General features: G+C 36.9%; 2 protein-coding genes across 3 annotated transcripts; one reads left to right on the top strand and one right to left on the bottom strand.

Moving 5' to 3' along the window:
- The first annotated feature begins 3012 nt into the window (after positions 1-3012).
- Positions 3013-9041, top strand: LOC104898858 (allantoate deiminase 2). Of its 2 annotated transcripts, XM_010685977.4 has the most exons (12): positions 3014-3215; positions 3740-3828; positions 4558-4661; positions 4733-4817; positions 4910-5026; positions 6264-6373; positions 6458-6563; positions 6677-6763; positions 7937-8173; positions 8267-8392; positions 8473-8634; positions 8717-9041. In XM_010685977.4, the coding sequence occupies exons 1-12, from the start codon at positions 3119-3121 to the stop codon at positions 8837-8839; spliced, it is 1443 nt and encodes a 480-aa protein (XP_010684279.1). In that variant the 5' UTR covers positions 3014-3118; the 3' UTR covers positions 8840-9041. The 2 variants fall into 2 exon arrangements, with proteins under 2 accessions (XP_048503756.1, XP_010684279.1); XM_048647799.2 differs by lacking the exon at positions 7937-8173 and having other exon boundaries at positions 3013-3215.
- Positions 9042-9990: 949 nt separating this feature from the next.
- LOC104898857 (copper-transporting ATPase RAN1) lies at positions 9991-16934 on the bottom strand (the record flags this gene model as incomplete). The annotated part of the gene is made up of 8 exons (XM_057390745.1): positions 9991-10648; positions 11288-11545; positions 11641-11838; positions 12535-12877; positions 12982-13040; positions 14528-14853; positions 15032-15458; positions 16305-16934. Coding segments are annotated over 8 exons (2718 nt in total), but the record flags the coding sequence as incomplete, so codon positions are not given.
- Between the last annotated feature and the right edge of the window lie 2 nt (positions 16935-16936).

The following is a 16936-nucleotide window of genomic DNA, read 5'->3' on the forward strand; positions in this document are numbered from 1 at the left end:
ATGGGTAGGTTTATGGAATTTTGTTTAAGGTGGAGGTTCTATGGTGTTTGGTTGAGCATCATTTTTGGTTCAAGGTGGAGTTACCTTGTTTTGTTCGGTTTCAAGTCAAGGTGGAGATTGTTAAATATGACTTGAAATCTTGTGAATGGCATAAGGCTAACTTTGAATGCACATATCTCTCAATCTATAAATGATTTTGATGTGATTCAAATTGGAGGTGATAGCTTGTTCAAAGAGCTTTCCAACGATAGGTCATATGCCCAATTTCGATGAGAAACGAGAAAGTTATGACTGTTTTACGGAAAACTGACGAAGTTGTTTCGTCCCGGGCCCGATCGGGCGGATTTCGCCCGACCCAATCGGGCGGTGCGCGGTTTAGTTCGCTGAACGCGTTTTTTCGATATTTTTCCGTTTTAAGTTATCTTTTAGGGTTTGTACGGGTTCCTTATGATTATAAAAGGGCTCTTAATGTTCATTATTATTAACACAACTTATGAAACACTTTTAGCCTCTAGATTTAGGACTCCTTGTATTATTCTCTCTGATTTTCTCCATTATAGTGAAGAAGCTCTAATCCCCACCTGTGGATGTAGGTCAAATTTGACTGAACCACGTAAATCCTTGTGTTATTTGTTTGTTCATCTTAATACTTTTCTCACCTTCATTATTTCATTGATTTTCTGTTCCGCATTAATCAAACTACAACACCGATTTCCTAACAAGCAGAGGGGAGAATTTACTGTTGAGATCTGATATTAATAAATAATACTATGTTGGTGGGTGGTACAGAGGTTCGTCCTTATTACTTAGCTACTTTCTCCGTTTTTTTAGATGTTCTATATTGATATTATTTTTATGTGTAATTTTGATTATCTTTTGTAATTTTTACTTAAGAAAAAATATGATCATGAAAATTTTGTTAGCTTCGTCTTAAAGTATATTTTCATAATTTCAACTTTTTGTAATTTTTGCTTATTAATAGTTAGAGATATAAAGATGTTAAAATAGTGCATTGACATGTGTGTCCAACGAAAACATGTCAATTAAAGAAATAGAGAAAGAATACTAGTATGGGTAGGGATGACAGTGGGGCGGGTTAAGTAGGAACTTCCCTCATTTTTGTCCAACTGAGATGGGGATGGGTTTAGATTTGGCGAGATGGGACGGAATGAGGATGAAAATTGTAACCCAATGGATGGTGGAGCGGGTGTGGATTTTATGCTATACCTGCCCATCCCCATCCGCCCCACTTCTAATCCATCTCACACCCCATATTCTATTAAAAAATCTATTATATATTAGAATATTCAATATTAAATCCAATTTAAATACTTATATCATTAATAATATTATTTTACAACTGTAGTACTGACATATTGTTTGAGATTATTGAGAGGATAGTTACGGGTATGAAACGGGTACAAAGCGAAAATGAAGCGGGCATGGATACCCGTGCAGGTGGTGGGCCGGGGATGAGTTTAAATACATATGTGTTGGAGCTATGATGACGACGAAAATTTTATGCGGATGTGGGCGTGGATGGACCATCCTCCGCACCTCCCCGCCCAATTGCCATCATTTGTTGGCACAAGTATTAGGAAAGGAGAAAAAATATGGCGGAAAGTAAAAATTTATGAAAAAATGACAGATATTTGCGAGATATAAGTAGGAAGATAAGAAAATAAAGGAAAATATTTGTACTTTTTAGTGGACCATTATTACCAAATAAATAGAGATCCATTTATCAAAGACGTAGTAAGTAAAAAAAAACGAATGGAGTAATTAAGTACAAGTGATGTAGATGAAATATCTTATGTATCGTGCTATTAGATAAGATGATATCATAAATTTTGTTGATCCAATGACATTCTTATAGTTAAAATACTACTAATGTATCATCACAAAGGTTAAAATATATAGTGATAATAATTCCTTTTCCTTTTCAAGAATCTCGACTTGCAGCTTCAAAATGATATGGAACACACCAATAATAACAAGCTCATACCATGTAAATATGAACTTTAGTAATTTTTTATACACAGAAGGATTTCAAACATATGAGTAGAGTGAACGACCGTTGAGGGGCCCTACCTATATTTATCTATTTACTTTTTTGGTTTTCAGAGTTTAGAAGGAAAAAAGTTCAATATTTGTTAATCGAATATTTTACACTTAATCTATATTCTTTTCTTTTTTCATATTTCATAGCTTATTTTAGTTTTATCTTTGTTATATCTTTACTATTTCTTTTTTGAGGGGAGGGGGGGGGGGAATATCTTTACTATTTTGTTATATATAAAATGTATTCTTGCTAAAAATGAAACTAACATTGAACTATGTAAAAAAGTCTAATTTTTTCAACCATTTCTAATAAAAAATTTAAAATTAGTTATTAAAAATGTGAGATTGTGGATCCCTTTTATAACCTTATAGGACCCCAAATTGTCTAAGACGACTTTGTAAATTATCCATATAATAGATCATACCATCTAAATACATATCCTAAGGGTAAGAGCGCAAGAATCAAATCCGTTGGAAAGATAACCTCCAACCAACTAATCCAACCTTCGTTCTTGTACAGGTTGAATACACGAGATTAGAGATATACTACGTTCGTGACTAAATAAGTGCAACAGTTTGACTTTTACGCTTAACAACACACAATTTTGACCATTAATATCTCTAATTATATATTTATAAAAGTTATAAAAAATCTGTGAAAATATTCCTTAAAATAAATCCAATAACATTTCATATGATCATTTTTATTCTTATATATTAACAAAAAAAATGAAAATAAGATACGGAATATTACAAAAGTCAAAGTGTTGCAATAAAAAAATATTGATGAGACAACTATTTGGTTCCGTAAACCGTTTACGTCGACAATCAAGTAGCGGTCTAGCGGATGGCGAGCGGAGAGAAATGAAGAGAAGTTGGCAAATTGCTTATTTCCACTGAAAAAAGTTCCAAAGTTTACGTACTCTTTCACTACCCAACAAACTACGCTGATATAAAAACTACACACATCGCACATTACCCAAAGCTGGCAACCCTCACAACCGCAAGTCGAGGGTAAATCTACTCCAGCCGCCCAACACTTTTCCTCCTACTTTCCATGGCTTCATCTCTCTGTTTCTTGCCTGTGCTACTCTTTCTTCTTTCATCTGTTGTTTCATCTTCTTCATCCTCTTCTTCCACTGATGTTTTACATGGTAAAACTGCAACCAACTCATTCACAATATCTTGTCTTTGTATTTTAATGATTTTTCTGTTCTGGGTGTGGTTATCTTTGCTCAGATTGGTAAATTCTAATCTGGGTTTTTGTCTGACCATGCTTAGATTGCTGTTTTTCATGAAGTGATATAAATCCTGTTCGACATCATTGCCAATAATTGCCAGTTTTTAGTTAAAATGATATGATGTAAGTTGTGTAATGAATACTCAGTAACAAAAAACGATAACAAACAGGCCTTTTGGTGTGACGATCTGGATTTTAGTTTAATGAAAATGGATCGGTTATATGAATATGAATATGATGAATGCGAATGAGGTTAATTTATATACAGGCATATTAATAATCTGATTGAGTCTTTATTCAAGTAGCTACAATGGTACTGGAAATATATTCTATTTATTAGATTATAAGAAATGATCTAAAGTTCTTGGTTTGAGAAGCACTAGCTTGTTCAGTGGAGTGTGACTTTCATTCTGGTATTGATTGTATATTTGTATATAGGGAGTGAAGAAGCTGAAGTTGTGGGGAATGATTTGCATCGGGAATTTCTGAGAGATGAAGCGGTCTCAAGATTAAATGAGCTTGGAAAGGTATAAAGATTTGAACTTACTGTCATTTTTTATGCAATGAAGTATTCTTATTTGCCTGTTTTTCCCCTGTGCAATTTCGTGATATGCTTTCTAATTCATGGACAATGATATTGTTTTATATGACTGGCTGGGTGACTCAAACGATAAATTTTTGTAGCCAACATGAAATTTTGTCTAGAATATCATATATGTCTGTTTCATCGAAGACCATTGTAGCATTGATACAACTTACAAGATCCATCTTTTAATTTCATTATACTAAGATTTATGATGTAAACTTCATCCACTTGGAGCATGTCAAATTATTGCCTTAAACAAGATGTGTACTATAATGAAAATGTTACAAAACAATGATGCATGTTGTATGCATATAGTACCGATAATGAGAGACCCTTGCATAAATTACAATATTCCGATTCTTATGAAATATACTTTGGTGCCCATGTGTTTGTCTGGACAAGACAAAGTGCAAGTATATCATCTGCTGCGCTGAAGAAGTTAGCTTCTAAATGACTTTTTTATGTTGGCAAAGTTGCTTTAGTAACTTGGTTATTCTAGAGATTGTTGAAAATCTGGATTTACTTTTGTCGGTTGATGAAGATGTTAAAATGTACAATGTCTTTCGTAGCAGTATGTATCTACTTAATTTTGATGGAAGACCTTAATCATGTGACAGTTTTTAGCGCCAGTTGTTGAGAAATGAGTGTTACTTTTGATGTAATGTGGCAGATTAGCGATGTGGATGGCTACCTTGAGAGGACTTTCTTGAGCCCAGCCTCTGTAAGAGCCGCAAATGCTATCCGTCAATGGATGGAGGATGCTGGTTTGAGAACGTGAGTATCTCCCTGTGCTTGTTAGTATCTACTCTTTCTGTAAGTTATGCTTTAATGACAACTGCATGCAGATGGGTAGACCTTATGGGTAATGTGCATGGTCGGGTTGATGGGATCAATGCTAGTGCTCCTGCACTGTTGATGGGATCTCATATGGTGATTTATTTCTCTCCTCTTCCAAACTCTCCCTGTATTGTTTTATTTGGTAGTTTATTGATAAGTTTCTGTTTTGGTCTTGCCTAAAACAGGACACTGTAGTCGATGCTGGAAAGTTTGATGGTGCGCTAGGTATCATTTCTGCAATATCAGCTCTGAAGGTTTTGAAGGTGACGGAGAAGTTAGAAATGCTGAGGCGTCCAGTTGAGGTATCCGAAAGTACACAAGACTATCTATTGTTTGCCTTTTAAGCCAATTTCTTTAGTTTCTCTGCTTGCGTTTGAGAATCTGATTTTGAAAGAGCTGCATCACACCCTTTTAAGGCCTTACAGTCGTTATATTTGCCTCTGTTCCTTCCTGCTTTCCAAAATGCTGATAAGACTTGAAGCTGATACAATCGTTATTGACGTTTTGGCCTGAGAGCTAGTTCATACATCTAGATATTCAAAAGCTTAACAGTGGGAGGGTCACACAATATAATTGCATACTTCACCCATAAGCCATCAACCATAGATCCCGTATCAGCCTGGAATACTTATCCATTTTTGGATGAGATGTCTGGACTTGTCACTTTGACAACTGACAAGTTGCTTGGTCATCTAGAGCTGCTGAATATCCAGCGTTTATTGATCTTACCTTTGTACATAACAGAGAGGAGGGGATTGCTCGTCCTATGTGGCTTCAAATTGGTCTCTCGGTACATGTTAGAGTTTGAAATGTAATAGTGTGGTATACGAAGATGCCTTCATATCCTTTTTCAGTAAACAAAATGTTTGGGGCTGATAGTGGTTGAGCTCACAGTTTAGGGCTAAGTGACTTGTATAAAGCTACATATTTTTTGGAAAAATAGATTAAGTAATTGACATGTGAAACTGCATAATATTCTTTGGAGAAAAGGGATGAAATTATAGAAATATGAGGGGGTCAATTGATGTCAATTATTTCTCCAGGCATAGAAAATTTCTTTGGCATTCTATTTTGAATTTTTCTGAAAGTTTCCATTTTCATGTGGTACCTTTATCAATTTTACCCAAAACCAACACAAGATAGCAGCTTCATATTGAAGCATGCTGTTTGGAAGCATATGCTTGTACTTGTGTGGAGTAAGCGACTATTTCTGGTGAACACAGTCTAAAAGTAGTTGTAAGACTGTGTTATGACGTTTGTAGTTACAGCAGTACCTGATTTGCAAGTCTCGTGGATGGTGAAATAGGTTGGCGAACACTCATTAGCCCTCAGAAATAGCCCTAGTTGCGGGGGAAGCAGAGAAAAAACCGATATTTGGTTTATCTTTTGCCGTATAGATATATACATCAAGGCATATTGAAAGATTAAATTTTCTCGTCTTAGTTAAATGAATGGAAACTTAACTTCTATAGTTCTTTTCTGTTTAGTAGGCCTTTTGTGCATCTCCTGAAATAATCCTATGCTTTTTATAATTTTTAGGTGATTGCTTTTTGTGATGAGGAGGGTGTGAGATTCCAGTCAACCTTCCTCGGAAGTGCTGCCATAGCAGGCATCTTACCAGCTTCCACATTGAATACATCAGACAAGAGGTTTGAACCTAGAACTTTTAACAGCTCATCCTGTATTTAAAAATATATTCCTTTTAATGTTCTCGCCCATGCAAAAACATCCAGTGGCAAAACATTACAAGAAGTCCTCGAGGAAAATACTATTGGAGAAACAGAGGACAACTTGATCCAGCTCAAGTATGAGCCAGAGTCGGTTTGGGGTTATGTCGAGGTAATTGAGTTCCTTGTCTATTGCTAGCTCAAAAAATAATATACTGAAACGTTTTGTCATGCATGAAACTGTATTTAACAACCTTTTAAATTTGTTTTGGTTAAATTTGGCAGGTTCACATTGAACAGGGGCCTGTTTTGGAATCAGCTGGTATTCCCCTGGGGGTAGTCAAAGGCATAGCTGGGCAGACACGGTTAAAGGTAAATGTACCTTGTTGCTTGCTTAAATTTCACAAACCCTCTCTAATATATGTGAATAAAACAAATGAGAACTGTCCACAACCACACCAAGACTTTTCGTTAAAATATCTTACAGGATAGCTAGTACCAAAGTTGTCACATGAACCAGATGGACCTCAGCTCTTGTGTTCTGGCCACCCTGGCATTCTCCAGACAACTTTTGAGGGAAAAGGTGGAACATTTCATCTCTTTTCTTTTAAGTAGCTATGCTTCGAAGTCTTCGTCTTGACATAATTAACCTATGCTACTGGCTCTAGTCACATGATAGACAAAGAGAAGTGCATAGTTAAGATAACCGTTCATTTTTGTACGGAAAATACACAATTGAGATAGATGAACCGAAATATGTTCTTCATTTCCTGTGTTTATAGTTAATTGCAACACTTTGACATTTGCACTATTTATATACTAACATTGACCGTAAATTGTACAAAAATGCTATTATGTGATAGGTTGATTGATTAGTCTCGATGTAATTTTTATTTTTCAAACTATCAACTTTTTACAATTTTTTACTAATAAATGTCAAACATATGCATTGACAAGCATGAAAGTCAAAGTGGTGCATTTATTTAGGAACAAAGGAAGTTTATCTCATCTGTTGCATATGAGTTTGTTGAACTGTTGTCATCTATGTCAGGAAAAACCCATGATGTTTTGACTTTTGAGGTTAGTTGATGAATCCATCTTTTTTTGTTATATTGGTTTGCAACTTCAATCTTCACAAGTACAGCACAATATTCAGGTCTTATAATCTGCTCCACCTGGATAAGTAAAAGATCCAATTGTTCAGTATTGAGGGACCCAATATGGGGTCTCTGGTTGCACAGCCAATTGATATTGAAGCATTGAGTTGCACTTGGTGTAATGTAATTGTCTCATACTCTTATTTATAGTGCGCTTCTTTTCTATCTCTTCCTGTGGAGAATTGTAATGTTCAGTTGTTTCAAATTTCTGTCAGGTCTTGTGATTCTCTTCCTGTTAAGTGACTGAATAGTGGGCTACTGTTTCTAGAATTCCAATATACTACATTCTGAATACCTCAGACAGCTGGGATAAATATTTTTAGGATATTGCTTCAGAAGTTAAATGGTCAGGCTTAACCTAAATAATCTCACATCAAGTTCACTGCAGGTAACAGTTTCAGGCTCACAGGGACATGCAGGAACTGTCCCCATGTCCATGCGGCGTGATCCTATGGCCGCCACTGCTGAATTGATTGTACTACTAGAAAGCCTTTGTAAACGACCTAAGGAATTTTTGTCATATGATGATGACTGCAGCACAGTTGAATCTCTTTTTGGATCTCTTGTCTGTACTGTAGGAGAAATATCATTATGGCCAAGTGCCAGCAATGTTATTCCAGGACAGGCAGGATCTTTACCTTGCTTTTGCTTAATTTAGTAGGCTTTCAGATAAACATTGAACCAAATCCTGAGGCATCTTTGATTTTCCTTTTTCCAGGTGACATTTACAATAGATTTACGTGCTATGGATGATGCTGGCCGTGAGGCTGTTTTGTATGAATTATCAGCTAGAATGTACAATATTTGTGATAGACGATCAGTTTCATGTGTAATTGAGCGCAAGGTACTCAAGTTCAGTAACTTTCTAAATTGCTTTTATTTTGCTGATAATCTTGATTCTGACGACTTTTTTGATATTGCCAGCATGATGCAAATGCTGTCAAATGCGATAGTGAATTGAGTTCACAGCTTCAGTCGGCTGCCCTCACTGCATTCAGGAAAATGGCAGGTAATGTTGAAGTTGATGTACCGAAATTAATGAGTGGGGCCGGGCATGATGCCATGGCCATGTCTCGTCTAACTAAGGTCAGTTTCCTGCATCCGTTACGTTCTATATATTTGGTTTTGAAAATATAGAATGCAAGTCTAATGGAGATCATAAACGCAGATGGGAATGCTCTTTGTACGTTGTCGTGGGGGTATTAGTCACTCACCTGCGGAACATGTATTGGATGATGATGTTTGGGCTGCTGGTTTGGCAGTCTTGGCATTTTTGGAGAATCATGTGTAGAAATGGTAGTTGTGTCAATTGGCGTATCAAATGTACAGTGTATTTGTCTGTTGTGCATATAGAAGGTGATAGTTGATTTATTTTGGTTAGAAAACCCATTTAACACCCCCCCTCTTTATCTTAGCACATTTATCTGTAGCACTTTTGTCAAACTTGTTGATATGTAATATAAATAATAATGAAATTTTAGATTTTTTTTCAAGTGTGGTGTTTAAGGTGTAGGGAGCACCTTTTGTTTTCCCTTGCCCCTCAAGCACTTAATCTGCAAATATTAGGTTATATATATATAGGGGGGGGGGGGGGGGTTATCCTCTCCCCTTTGAATACTTGAATTTATTTGTTGTTGTTCATAATTTCTTGAGTTAATTTGTTGATTCATGTTTTAGGTTTATTTGGTTTGCAATTTCTGATTTGTAATTGTAAATTTGAGTTGATTTTTTTTTTTTACTAGTTTGGTTTGATAATGTAATTAATTTCATGTTTATCAATTTAATTAGGAAATGTCAAGTGATTCACATTCACCTAATTCAAAAAGACCAAGGCTAAGGGAAAAATCCCAATCTTCGACAAATCATGTTTAAAAGATTTTTTTTAATTTCTCTTTGAATTGTAACACTATAAGCATTTTGGAATTTCGAATGTAAAGCATCAAATATTAAACAATTTGTACTGCAGTGCTTTTTTTCTAGATATTTTATCTGAATACTTGGTGTCCGTATTGTGTCTCCCTAATTTGAGAATCCTGATTCCCCCCTTGCATCGGTGCAAATCGAATAAACCCAAAAGCTTTCTATACCACGATACCCAAGATGTCCGATATATCAGATAATTGACCCCAATTTCAGTTAACAGAAACTTTTCTGAATAAACTGCGTTTCCAGATACGCACATAAACCAAAACGGTGACACATAACCCGACCCTTATCTGGGTCTATCTACCCGATAAAAAAAAAACAAATTTACCACCCAGGATTTCAGATACATGTTGACAGGTTGGGTGCTTTTGTTAGCACCCCCACAACCGGCCTTAACTATGATCCCAAGCTCGATATAGAGGCCAAGACATTTCTTTGACGACCGTAAAGGAAAAGCGCTAAACAGACTAATGGGGAAGGATATAACAGTTCCCAAATAGGAACAGACTAATGGGGAAGGATATAACAGTTCCCAAATAGGAACGTCGAGTGGCCGCTTATGAGTTATGACCCCATTCGCCATTGCCAATTTGCCATATAACATTATATCACACATGTACAGAACTTGAGGACGCCCGGTAAAGGGCACCCACAGATTTAAAACTACTTTCTTCTGAACCACTTGCATGCTTCATTTCTACTCTACAGTAATCTCAAGTATACTGGTCAATCTGGGTTTTTTATACGCCCTAAGAAGCAAAGAAGAGCAAACTACACTTATGGAAGAGAGTGCCATGCAAGCACCAGCTACCCAAGGGGGCAACTTTAACTTGATCCAAGGATATAAAACACCAGCAGCAACTGGTATGGCAATTATGTTGTAAGCCATGGCGAAGACATAATTCATCCGGATACGTAAGAACGTCTTCCTTGAAAGATCAATGGCTGTTATTACATCTTCTAGATTATTTCTCATCAAGACATAATCAGCAGCCTCAATGGCAACATCTGTTCCTGCGCCTATAGCCATACCAACATCAGCAGCAGCAAGGGCGGGTGAGTCATTAATGCCATCACCTACCATCGCCACCACACTTCCATCTTTCTGAAATGAGCGGATTACTTCCGCTTTTCCGGCTGGCATCACTTCAGCCCTCACATCATCTATGCCCACCTGCCAATCAAACGATTTTAATCATGCTTTTTTCCAACTACAAATTCACACTAGGGTTATGTCACAACAGTTTAAGAACAAGATAACCGGAAACAATTGTTTTTGCAGTGACATTATTGTCCAACCAAATATGCTTCTAAACTTTTTGCAAGTGCTATCTCCATCCACAAATAAATATCCTCATTGACTTGAAATAGCAGCGGATTCTGCCCATTTGGGTAGATATTATTAGTGGAGGAGATCACAGGGTTGAAGAGAGTAAGAGGAAAGATGGTTAGTACTTAGTAGGGCCCAAATCGCATGGGTTGAATTTATGAAGTATTTCACTGCATCATGAGATTGAAATGTGCCATAAACAATGGAATTTCAAGAGTATATTGAAGCATCTAATTTCCAAAATGTTCACATATCAAGAAAACAAATGCAGAAGACGAGCTTCAGGTATTCAGGAAGCAGACATAAATACATAATCAGTATGCAATTTCAAGAGTTACTGTACCGAACCATCTAATTTACGGAATTTTTCTATTTTGAATAATATAATTTCCAGAATTTTTTCCCACATCAAGAGGACAAGTGTGGAAAACGTAATTTGGAAGCCATTAGCATATGAGCATGGTTGAAAAGGTCAGTAATTACCTCTTTGGCAACAGCTTTTGCTGTTCGCCAGTTATCGCCAGTGACCATGACAGGTGTAATGCCCATTTTGCCAAGACCCTCGATGACAACAGCAGCTTCTCTCTTCAGAGGATCAGCTACTCCTAGAACTCCAATTGGAACATCATCACAGGCAACAAGTACTCCTGTCTGTGCACCCTCCTCAAGCTCTACCAAAATACTCTCAATTTCTGTAGGTATTGTCACCCCATTTTCAGTGAGCAGCTTACGGTTTCCAATCTGCCATTGAAACAGCCATCATTAAGACAGATAAGACGTGTGGCCTTCGCCCTTCTGTTTGACATATAACGGTTACATAAGGGTCCAAAACTCACCAGAATTTGCTTTCCATCAATGAAACATCGGACTCCTCTCCCAGGCACAGCATTGAAATCTGAAACATCTAGAAGCCACCCAGAATATTTGGAACCCTTGTCACTCTTCTGTGAGTCCTTGGATTCAGAAGGCTCAAAGAAATGAAAATGCCGAGCATATTCAACCACTGCTTTCCCCAAAGGATGTTCACTACTAGCCTGCAACACGGAAATTCATGAGGCTCAGCCTACATACATGGAGCTCAATGTGATGCTCCAATAAATTGGATTATTCCTCAACTAGGTGAACAAGCACCAGCCGGAGTATTTACAGAAAATTCTAAAATCTAACAAGCTTTGTAAAGGCATGTAAAACATAAAAGGCACTCAAGCAAGGCAAAAGAAAACGCGGATGGGGTCGCGATCACGATAACATTTGCGTTGTCGCGGAAGCGGTTAGTACGGATGAATGGAACGGATCGCGACAGATGCGGCGTGAATTTTTTTAAAAAATTCACATTAATATGTTCTAACCTTATTTGTATTGTTTTAGTTTATGAAGCATTACTACAACATAATATAATCAAATCTATTAGAATATCATGTTTCATCAGCTGTATAATTAATTCATAAAATATTTTGGACAATGTTTGAAAAGAATAGATGTAACGAGATAAAAACGTTATGATTGTGGCAAGTTCGCGTTACGAAACGGACAACGCGGTGAGAAGTATGTGATATCTATTAAGGCATTCTGTAACAGCATTTCGCTGAACGGCAAATCCAAAATCCGTTACAGAACGACCGTTCTATAACGGAACGGGAGAGTTATAATTCCATGCACTCAAGTTAGATTAAAAACCAAAAGATGCACTTATAATACAAATATGTCGGTAATAACAGAGGATGATTTACCTCAGCTGAAGCTACCATTCTAAGAAATTCTCCTCGATCCATGCCAGTGAAAACTTTAGCAGTTGTTACCGTGGCTTTTCCCTGCGTAAGAGTCCCTGTTTTATCGAAGATGACAAACTTGACCTTTTGAGCTCTTTCCAATGCATCTCCTCCCTTTATAAGCACACCATTTTTTGCACCAACACCGGTAGCAACCATGACAGCTGTAGGTGTAGCCAAACCCAGAGCACATGGACATGCAATTACTACAACTGATATTGCAAACATCAGGGAAAACACAAAATAATTGCTGTTTTCTGGCAACCAGCTTTGTGGATAAGCTCTGGTCACTCCACCAACATACCTAGAAGATTAGTATCCAAAACAAATAACATTTAGAACTGAGGATGTTATAAATGTACTATTATGAACCAAATGCAAGAGTGCCAAGAATCAGCATTCACTCACCAACCCAATAGTGTCAACAATGCCAGAACAATCACAGTGGGAACAAATATGCTTGCAATCTGCAAGAAATTAACTAACATTGGTTCAATATCCTTTTCAGTATTTTAAAAGTCATGTCAAGTTGCAAGATGTTTGCAAGAATCGACAGCAGGAAAGTTCCAAATATGAAAATGGTAAGATTTCTAGATAAGAGCTTAACACTTAGCAGGGGTTCTATTTGCGTTAAATTCCAAAATTTTGCAAGAGCCACATTAATTTATTCAAATCCACAATTGGGGAAATCTATCTGAATGAATCAAATCTATCTGACTCACAGGCTTAATCAGTGGGAGGGATAGAGGATCAGCCGCAAAAGTAAAGCCACAAGCCTCAAATAGCTAGTCACCCTCTAAGATGTCTGCTAGGTATATAATAGCTTACGTCTTACCCCTCACAATGGACTTGATGGTAGATAATCCTCAGAAGAGGCAAGGATTAAGTCGAACGCAACTCGCAAATTGTTAGATAATAAACAGGTGTGCTATATATGATATAATGGACTCTATATATTGTGTACATTAAGAAACATTTGGCTATGCTACATCTTCCACAAAAGGAAAATGCAATCTTTTTGTGCCTTCTCCCGAACCCTAAAATGATTTCTTTCTTCTTCAAAAAAGCATGCTAAAACAAAATTTTGAGGACCAAAAAGATGAAAGTAATTCTTCAGAAGGCACCCAAATTCTATTGTGCTCCCAAGAGCACGGTGCACATGGTGCACTCAGTAAATTTGTTCCATTTTCGATGAGTAAATGTTCTATTTCAACAAATGTTCGCTTTAGGCATATTTTTCAGTGAAAAAATATCTTCTATTTCTCGTGAAAATTGTTCTATTTTCAATGAGTAATGTTCTATTTCAACAAATATTCCTTTTAAGCATAATTTTCAACAAAAAAATATGTTCTATTTTCCGTGAAGATTGTTCTTTTTCAATGAGCAAATGTTCTATTTCAATAAATGTTCTCTTTAAACTTATTTTTAAACAAAAAATATGTTCTATTTTCCGTGAAAATATGTCTTATATTTGATGAGCAAATGTTCTATTTAAGTAATTGAATTATGGTAATGTTCCACTTAATGTTCATTTTCGTAATTGAATTCTGGTAATGTTCCACTTCAACAGTAAAATGTTCGTTTTCATAAGTGAACTCTTATAATGTTCCACTTCAACATTTTCGTTTGCATAAGTGAATTCTTGTAATGTTCCACTGCAACAATAAAATGTTCGTTTTCGTTTTTCGTAAATGTTCTATTTTGCATTGTACAGTTCTCATTGTGCTCCTTGGAGCACAATCCACAGATTAGGTCACATAATCATATCGTCAAGGTGAAGATGTTATCTTAGCAAAACTAAAAAAAAAAAAAAAACAGCAGAATCATTTTCTTGATTTAGATTCTAAATAATTCAACAACCTAACAGCTTCCCGAGCAAAGACACACATACACAGAAATTGAATGACAATTAATACACTAAAACTTAATAAACTGATACCAGTACAATACTTACAAAGTCAGCAAACTTCTGTATTGGAGCTTTAGACATTTGTGCAGTTTCAACCAAATTTATTATCTGACTCAGAACAGTGTCAGATCCAACTTTGGTGGCCTGAATATGAAGAGCCCCATGCGAATTCATTGTGCCTCCAATCACATGTGAATTGATCTCCTTCAAGACAGGAATAGATTCACCAGTGACCATACTCTCATTGACATAACTTGAACCCCATAACACTACACCATCTGCAGGAATCTTAATGCCAGGGAGAACTTTCAACAGATCACCAGGTTGAATCAACAAAGAGTCAATTTCTCGTTCCCCTATGCACTTTCCACCTAAAGGATGAAAGCACACCAATTAACAATGCGACATAACTCACAGTAACATATTCAGGCCAGGAAAAGGAAATTACTCACGCCAGAACACACCCAAATCTTGAGCATAAAAGCTTTACAATATCAAAATTTACCAACTCAATAAAACCTTTTCAAATGTGATATTCTGTACGCATACCTTTATCTTTCTCAAGCAGCAATGCTGTAGCAGGTGCAAGTTCAACAAGCTTCTTGATAGCATCTGATGTTTTCCCCTTTGCTAGGGACTCCAAGTACTTGCCCAACAGAACGAATGTTATCAACATGGCACTTGTTTCAAAGTATGTCGGAGACCAGAAACCAGTAGCAGCACCGTACAGAAGAGCACAGACAGAATAGAAGTAGGAAGCTGAAGTTCCCAATGCAACTAATACATCCATATTTGTTGCTCCACGCCTCAATGCTTTAGCAGCAGCTACATAGAAACGCTTTCCAATACCAAACTGAACGAGACTCACCAGTCCCCACTTCAGCCAATCCCTCATCAAGAAAGGTCCGCATCGCCACAATAGAAAAGGATACAACACAGGAACATGAGGGCAGACACGTATAAGAAATACAGGAACCTGCCATATTATACAACATGATTGAATACATAAGTTCAAATTTTTACACAAACAACACGTTGTCAATTATCATGAGATTTCTTGCCATATTAAGAAGAGATTCTAATTTTTTTTCAATTTGCAATCAGGAAGCTAATTTGCACCGTATCCTTTCTTCAAAAACTCAGCAACACAAGCCAGAGCAGGGAACCTTCATAATATGGCATTGATAATAGCTGCTTGAATAGATTAAAAGTTCAAAGATGCATCTCACTTTCTGGCCTAAAATCACAAGACTCTATCCTACATGATCAGACAGGCAATCACCTGTAAAGATAGTAACAGTAGAAGCATACTTGGTATATGAAGATTGTAAAAGCACCAACTTGACATTGGCTCAATGCTGAACTGAGCCCAGACACACTAGGTCACAACATTTCTGGTAAACTAGTCTCCAGAAGAAAGCAGTCATACATGAAGCTTGAACTTTCCCCGATTGCAGCTATAAGGAGCTGAAATTCGGATGAAATCCGTCCTTCCAGAAGGGAAAAAGAGGTAAAGTCAGCTAGAAAACCTCTCATACTCTAAATGCATGCTTATACCTCTAATGCAATATTTCAGATAACTATCCCCCGATTGAATGCACATTATTAATGTATTCCTCTTACGGCTTGAAAGTATTACAGCAAGAAAATTAGAAAATGAACCACTAGAGTAGGGAAACATGATGTGGTAAACTCACTGTCATAATGTATGTGAAAGGCGGAATAACAAAATAATGGTATAAAAACGAAATCGAATACAGAAAATTTAATAGATGCAGTGGAAGCATTAACTGTGGTAAAGTAACAGAATAATAATACTCACACTAAGACAGAGACTGGATGTGAAAAGCTGGAACATCTTTGAAGATTCTTCCAAATCTTTAGAAGTCATTCTAGAAAGGGGGTTTTTCACGTGTAACTTGAACCGGCCACCACCAGCCTCCTCAATTCCATCAACCACAGACCGAGAACCAATGATTTCAGAATCAAAGCAAACTTCCAGTTGTCCTGATATCCTATCAAAACGGAACTTCTGCACCCCATTTATATGGCAAAGCAAGCCTTCCAAAAATTGTGCATCCAGCTCACCAGATATCCCTGCAACCTCTAGAATTATTTTACCTTGCTCACTGCTCTGTACAAGTGAACCTTCAAATCCAGCATCTTCAATTGCATTAATAATGTCATCCTTGCTAACAATAGAAGGATCATATTCGACTTCTCCTACGGAGGTTGTTAGAGAAACTACAGCTCTGGTAACCCCAGGGAGGTCCCTCAAAATACCTTCAACAGAGTTGACACATGCTGCACAAGTCATACCTCCTATACTGAACTGCCCCAACAAAGTTCTATTCGGACCTTTCTGAGAAGAATTTGATTCAGGCAATATTTCAGCATCAAATCCTGCATCTTCGATAGCAGATACAACATCCTCGTCCTGCAAAATATACAGGA

Source organism: Beta vulgaris, chromosome 7, assembly GCF_026745355.1.
Source record: "Beta vulgaris subsp. vulgaris cultivar EL10 chromosome 7, EL10.2, whole genome shotgun sequence".
NCBI classification, from domain to species: Eukaryota; Viridiplantae; Streptophyta; class Magnoliopsida; order Caryophyllales; family Amaranthaceae; genus Beta; species Beta vulgaris.